Source organism: Palaemon carinicauda, chromosome 24, assembly GCF_036898095.1.
Source record: "Palaemon carinicauda isolate YSFRI2023 chromosome 24, ASM3689809v2, whole genome shotgun sequence".
Taxonomy (NCBI): domain Eukaryota; kingdom Metazoa; phylum Arthropoda; class Malacostraca; order Decapoda; family Palaemonidae; genus Palaemon; species Palaemon carinicauda.
Window position 1 is genome coordinate 17,820,262 of NC_090748.1, and position 7,621 is coordinate 17,827,882.

General features: G+C 35.3%; 1 protein-coding gene across 1 annotated transcript; it reads right to left on the minus strand.

The window, feature by feature from the left end:
* Positions 1–1,193: 1,193 nt before the first annotated feature.
* LOC137618285 (uncharacterized) lies at positions 1,194–7,354 on the minus strand. The gene is made up of 2 exons (XM_068348456.1): positions 6,731–7,354; positions 1,194–6,551 (listed from the first exon to the last, which is right to left on the minus strand). Exon 2 carries the CDS (start codon positions 6,462–6,464, stop codon positions 1,194–1,196), a length of 5,271 nt encoding a protein of 1,756 aa, XP_068204557.1. The 5' UTR covers positions 6,465–6,551; positions 6,731–7,354.
* Positions 7,355–7,621: the final 267 nt, after the last annotated feature.

Genomic DNA, 7,621 nt, shown 5'->3' on the forward strand with positions numbered 1-7,621 from the left:
AAATTTAGGGAGGGAGGCATTTCCTCCACACCCAAAACTCTCATTACTCCACCAAGTTGCTCATCAGCTTATACGAATATAACCGTTGGCAAACATGGATTGCTAAGATTTACCGCGTAGCATGGTATTATATAGATATATATATATATATATATATATATATATATATATATATATATATATATATATATATAATTTATATATATATATATATATATATATATATATATATATATATATATATATACAGTATATATATACAGTATATATATATATATATATATATATATATATTGTAATGCAGGATATATAACAACTCGGGCTGCCTTGCTGTATCTTTTATTGATCTGATTCAGCCTGTAAAGCATGACAATATAAATAGGTATCCCAAACAATTTTCCACCACATTTAACAACCATACATTTAATAACATCACATTTGATATATAATACATTAACAATAATACATAGTAATAGTGCAATGAATAATAATGCAAAATGAACAGTACACGACAAATGCATACCCGCTCAACTTACAATGTGACCGCCCATTCTTAGCCATGGTAATTAATTGAATACGCCATCCGTCTATACACTGCCACCGACACTTGTCAGTCATAACACCGTCCTGCACTGCTTCCCCGCACCAACAAAGAACTTGCTTGAAGGATTTTCAGTATCAGACCATTATAATTTCTCGTGCCCGTATCCTCATTATGTCCCCGAATACAATGACAATACGAACATTAATGCAAAGTTTACTAATAAAATTTCATAAAAAATGCAGAACCAGCTAATTATAATTTACACAAAAAGTAACACTGCATCCTATGACACGAAGGATATGTCAATCACGAATGGCAATTACACTACAATAATCACAACAATGAAAACTGAGGCGGTGAAAAGTACAACTAAGAAAATCCCAAGGACGGGAGAATTTTGCGACAGTCTCCTATCCTTGGAACAATCCGACAGTACTACAAATGCCGCTTCTAACTAAAGCAACATGTTCTCAGTAATTTCGAATTGTCCAAAAGTTACAATATTACCAAATACAATTCCCAATATTTATCCAACTTAACATGTACATGAATTACATTAACCAGAATATTACCACATCCACATAAATACAAACTATTATGATGATGATCATAATATACTCCCCCCACAACAGATTAATGCCACTTAAGTCTACTGTTCTTCCACCGGAAGTATCACCACTAATTTATGCACCGATCTGGTCATTAGTTTATCAGGTTCTCCCAAATACCGATTTCCAAACTTATTTATCTTATATCTGAGTACCACATCCCTTGTTTTTCCATCTCTTCCCTGCATCCCTTCTACCACTTGTGCTAATTTCCATTCTCCTCTCAATGCATTTTGGCCATTAACAAGTACAATATCACCCTTCATTACACTTCTTACATTGACATGCCATTTTTGTCTTACAATAAGAGTTGGAAAATAATTTTTCATCCATTTATTCCAAAACAAATCTACTATTTTCATCTTAAATGCATATGACTTATTAAAATTAACTCTCTCATTCCAAAATCCACAAGGAGCTTCGATGGTAGATCGACCCAATAGTAAATCATTAGGTCTTAACACAGTCCCTTCGGTAAAGTTTTCCCCTGGTTTAAACCCAATAGGCCGTTCATTCAACATATTGGCAACTTCATACATTACAGATTGTAGTTCCCCAAAAGATATGACTGATTCACCTATGATTCTGGTGAGTGACCTCTTCACCAGTCTAATTAACGACTCGCTACAAGCGTTTTCCCATGGGGCATCAGCAGATTTATTAAATACCCAGGTTAAACCTTCAAATTTTCCAAAGTTAAACACTAAACCTTTATTCCACTGAGTAACCATTTCTCTCAACTCCTTGTTAGCAGACACCAACTGCGTACCATTATCACTGTAAAGCTTCTTTGGAAATCCTCTTAGACATGTGAACCTTTTCAGTACAGTAAGAAAGTTTTGAGTATCATAACCCTCAGAAATGTCCAAATGTACAGCCCTTGTAACCATGCAATTAAAAATTACTCCAAATATTTTCCTTTTCACTCTTCTTTTTACAGTATCACAAACCCAGAAAGGGCCAAAAAGATCTAGGCTAACATTATTATGCCATGGAGGACATGGTTCAAGTCTCTCTTTTGGCAACTCTCCCATAGCTTGTGATGTACAGATCTTGTCAATTCTTCGACATACTACACACTGTTTTCTAATAGATTTCATTGTTTTCCTTGCTCCCAATATCCAATATTTCACTTGAGCTCTAGCAAGACTTGATTCAACTCCACTGTGATCCTTTTGATGTATGTGAGACAGGTATATTAAAGAGAATGGGTGCTTTGATGGGAGAAGTATAAACTGATTCTGATCCCAATTGTCCTTCAACCATTTGGACATCCTGCTACCCACGGTGACTATGCCATCCTCTCTCGAAACTGGTCCTAAACGTCTATACCTCTTTTCCCAGTCTTGTGGCAAACTTGCTTGAGCGTTTTTGACGAAATACAACTCAGCTTGCTGTATCTCTTCTGTACTAGGATCGCACAATATAGCCTTAAACGATTTTTTCTTTATTGCACTAATAATTCTAGCCATCACTGATAACAGTCTTTTCATATTGCTAAATCTTTGGATATCAATCACCTGGCTACTTGAATTAATTTCTCCTTCATTTAAGGCCACTCTTGCGAAAACAACATCAGGAAGATCCGATACTGTACTCTGTTTTACAGGCCATTCCGAGGAATCTTGATACAGGAATTCTGGACCCTTTTGCCAAACAGATTCTGTATCTAATTCTCTGGGGTTACATTTCCTAGTAGTCAAATCAGCGTTGTTTTCCTTGGAAGATACCCAAAACCATTCTATGGGTTCAGTTTTGGACTGAATTTCTGCAACCCTAATTCCAACAAAGGAATTAAACTGGTGGGATTCCTTCTGGATCTGTGCTCTTACTATCTCACTGTCAGTGATGTGGATTACCTTAGAGAATTTGTATCTCATATTGATTTCAACGGTTGCCCTCAATCTCGATGCTAAAACAGCAGCACACAGTTCTAATCGTGGTATACTGATTTGTTTCATAGGCGCTATTCTATTCTTTGAACAAAGAAGGTTTACATAATAATTACCATCTTGCTTTTCCCATCTAACATATGCTACAGCTCCATACGCTTTTATACTACTATCACAAAAAATGATCAACTCTGGGTCTTTAATTACGTCTGCAGGCCTTACACACCTACTAAAACAGATATTTTCAATTTCAAACATTTCCCTAAACAAATTTTTAGCTTCAGAGTATAAGGTATCACTAATAGGATCATCCCATCCCCTTGAATGTCCCTCATTAATTTCTACAATGATAGAACGCATCAATAACTTTGTCTTCAGTGTGAATGGTGTTAAGAGTCCCAAAGGATCATACAGCTTTGCAAATTGTGATAGTACACTTCTCTTAGTCAACAGAGGTGGCATACAACTCTCAAAATTATCACAGTTCACATCCGACTCTATTCTACCTTCACAGGTTTTTTTTGAGAAATTGAGTTTGACCCTATATGAGAAAGTATCCAGTTTAGGTTTCCAACTTAAACCCAAAACCTTTTCCTGTTCAGTATTTAAAACCCTAGCATTATTATCCTTATCCTCTCCCGATAAAACCCAGTATTTAATCTGAAATCCTCCCAATCTTAATACTTCTTCTACTTCTTTAATCCTTTTCATTGCACAATCCTTCGAGTTAACACTACTGATGATGTCATCAACATAAGAGTCCTCTACTATCATCTTGGATGCTAGCGGAAAGCAATTATTAATTTCTGCAGTTTTACGAAGTGCCATCATTGCAATAGATCCTGAGGGTTTATCCCCAAATGTAACAGTCTTCAATTTATAATGACTAGGATCTCTTTCTAACTCAAAGTTTCTCCATAAAAACCTGTGAGTATGCATATCCTCTTCTGAAAGTTTTACAGTATTGTACATCTTTTTAATATCACCAACCACGCCTATCTTTCCTTCCCTGAATCGTAATAGTATTCCCAATAGGTTATTAATTACATCAGGTCCCTTTGCAAGTAGGTCATTCAGAGATATTCCTTGATATGATGCTGCAGCATCAAATACTATTCTCACTGGGGTTGATGAGGAATCTGTTTTATAAACTGCATGGTGGGGTAAGTAGAAGATTGGACCCTTATAATCCAGCTCTGACTTCAATAATTTTTCCGCTACCCCTCGATCCAACATGTCTTGAATTTGTTCTTGATATTTTGTGCATTGTGTTGCTCCCAGCCTTTTCAGTCTCTTTTCGGTAGCCTTCAATCTAGCATAAGCCATTGGAAAATTATTTGGCAGTTTAGAAGGGTCAGAAATCCAAGGATACTTAGATATCCAGCACATGTTTTCTTCATCATAAGTTAATCCATCTTCAATGAGTTTGAGTTCTCTCTCTTCCCTAATAGTTAAATTTCCCTTTACTGAACATTCTCCGCATTTGCAACCTCCACATTTTGGGATACACTCCGTTCCCAAACTTTCATCCAAGAAATAATTCTCCACTAATTTACCCACATTTGGTTTAGCCCTGAAATGCCAATCAGCAGTGTCATCGTAGCTTATATGATTAATTTGAACACAGTACTTCTTTTCACCTTCCTTCTCATCAAATCTACCCCTAATGCAGAGTCCAAAATCATTGGACAATAATTGAATATTATCTACTGTTTTTATGACTTGTGGCAATAAAGTACAGTAATCTGATCCTATTAGCAGCTCTATACGTCCCTCTGGCCTTTGAAGGTGTTTCTCCTGTACTCCCAGTTTCCTTGCTATTTCTCCCAAATCCATATGATGATGAACAGCAGTTATTTCAGACACGCCACAAACTTCTATAAGTTTTTCTATTCCTGCTTGATCCTTTAATGATACTTCATAAACACAACTATCCAACTCCTCTGTGTGATCACCAACTTTAGTCATAGATAATTGTATAGGAATACCTTTGAGTCCTAGTTTCCTTGCCATTCTAAATGTAATTAAACTAATGTTACTTCCTGCATCATACAACGTGGGGATAGACTTCCCTTCACTGTTAACAAACCCAGTCATCAGAATTGCACCTTTTTTACTTAAATAGTTACTTGTGGCATCAATTGTTGAATTATTTGGATTGTTAAATAGTGTGTGTAAACTTGAATGATGATGTTTACCACACACCTCACCATTTACTTTTACCCTACATGGAAATCTTTTCTCACAATTTCTGGAGAAATGTCCCGTTCGGAGACAGGCGTAGCAAACTCCCTTTTTTCTTAAAAAGTCCATCTGATTTTCAGCTGACCATTGCTTAAATGTCATACAATCCTTCAATTCATGAGATTCACTATCATGGACAGGACAATTTTTTCTTATCTGATCACTGTTATACCTTGTTCTATTAATTCCACCTATATTTTTTCCTTCGCTAATGTGATATAAACTGGTTAAACATTCAGACAATTGATTTTGAAGTTTCTCTTGTCCTATAGTCAACAATTTTATAGCTTCTGCTAATTCCTTTTCCTTATCAAATTCCCTTTCCACAGTATGTACTGTTACCTTAGTCGCACCACTTCTTGAATTATCTTGTAAATACTCCAGAGCTTTGCGATGATCTGTCAGAAATGTAACCAAATTCTTAAATTTGTCCGAATTTAATTCCTGCACTTTAATGGCCCATTCTCTTTTTAACACCGACGGCAGCAATCTTTCTACTTGGGTAAGTACAGTAGTATTCTCCAGTTCTGTAGTCAAGTTTAAATTACTTACATCTAACCACACCTTTTCTACTGTATTGATTAGATTAATTAACTTTCTGTCATCACTATCATTAAGCGGTTTATATGCCCTTATATCTCCTAATATCGCATCGATCAGTTTTCCTTCATTACCGTATGCTTCATTTAGTCTATCCCACATTCGTTTATAATCATCTATATCCTCCACAAGCCTCCTCGGTTCCCCTTCTAATGATATTCTAAGTACGTACGGGTCTTTCCCATGTTGTGACACAACTAGTCTTTCATAATCTCTTACAAAGGCAGGAAATGCTCTCACTGAACCACTAAATTTGGGAGGCTCAAGTTTTTTCAAGGCAAGCACAGTATTATTTTTCACTTTTGTCTTTCCCTTTATCACGCCAAGTAATGAATATTTTATAGTTTCCAATTCCTGTATATATTCCTCATATTCCTGACAAGATTCGCCAACCTTTAATTGTTCTATCATTTGTTCATTGATAACATCAACCTTTTCGAAACACTCACTAACCTCAGTGTACAACACTTCCAATGTTTCTATCGAGTCTCCTCTTCTCTGTGCATCCTTGAATAATCCAACCTTCCGATTGAACCTCCTCTTGGCTGTGGTGCGTTCCCTCTTCAGTTCCTCCATGGCTGCTCTGCGATATTGCTGAATTGTAATGCAGGATATATAACAACTCGGGCTGCCTTGCTGTATCTTTTATTGATCTGATTCAGCCTGTAAAGCATGACAATATAAATAGGTATCCCAAACAATTTTCCACCACATTTAACAACCATACATTTAATAACATCACATTTGATATATAATACATTAACAATAATACATAGTAATAGTGCAATGAATAATAATGCAAAATGAACAGTACACGACAAATGCATACCCGCTCAACTTACAATGTGACCGCCCATTCTTAGCCATGGTAATTAATTGAATACGCCATCCGTCTATACACTGCCACCGACACTTGTCAGTCATAACACCGTCCTGCACTGCTTCCCCGCACCAACAAAGAACTTGCTTGAAGGATTTTCAGTATCAGACCATTATAATTTCTCGTGCCCGTATCCTCATTATGTCCCCGAATACAATGACAATACGAACATTAATGCAAAGTTTACTAATAAAATTTCATAAAAAATGCAGAACCAGCTAATTATAATTTACACAAAAAGTAACACTGCATCCTATGACACGAAGGATATGTCAATCACGAATGGCAATTACACTACAATAATCACAACAATGAAAACTGAGGCGGTGAAAAGTACAACTAAGAAAATCCCAAGGACGGGAGAATTTTGCGACAGTCTCCTATCCTTGGAACAATCCGACAGTACTACAAATGCCGCTTCTAACTAAAGCAACATGTTCTCAGTAATTTCGAATTGTCCAAAAGTTACAATATTACCAAATACAATTCCCAATATTTATCCAACTTAACATGTACATGAATTACATTAACCAGAATATTACCACATCCACATAAATACAAACTATTATGATGATGATCATAATATATATATATATATATGTATATATATATATATATATATATATATATATTTATATATTTATATATGTAAATATATATGTGTATATATATATATATATATATATATATAACGATTAATCAACTTAACTATTATAACTAAAGAAAGCAATAAGAAAAGGAAAAAAGACAAATGAAAATATTTCAAAATTTGTAACATCTTTCACAGATTATGAGAAGGAAATTGACTGAGAATAGTATATGCTTATGTATATTCACTTATATACAATATATA

Excerpts from the sequence above, each read along its gene's own strand:
- LOC137618285 (XM_068348456.1), bottom strand. The coding sequence starts at position 6,464 with ATGGAGGAACTGAAGAGGGAACGCACCACAGCCAAGAGGAGGTTCAAT.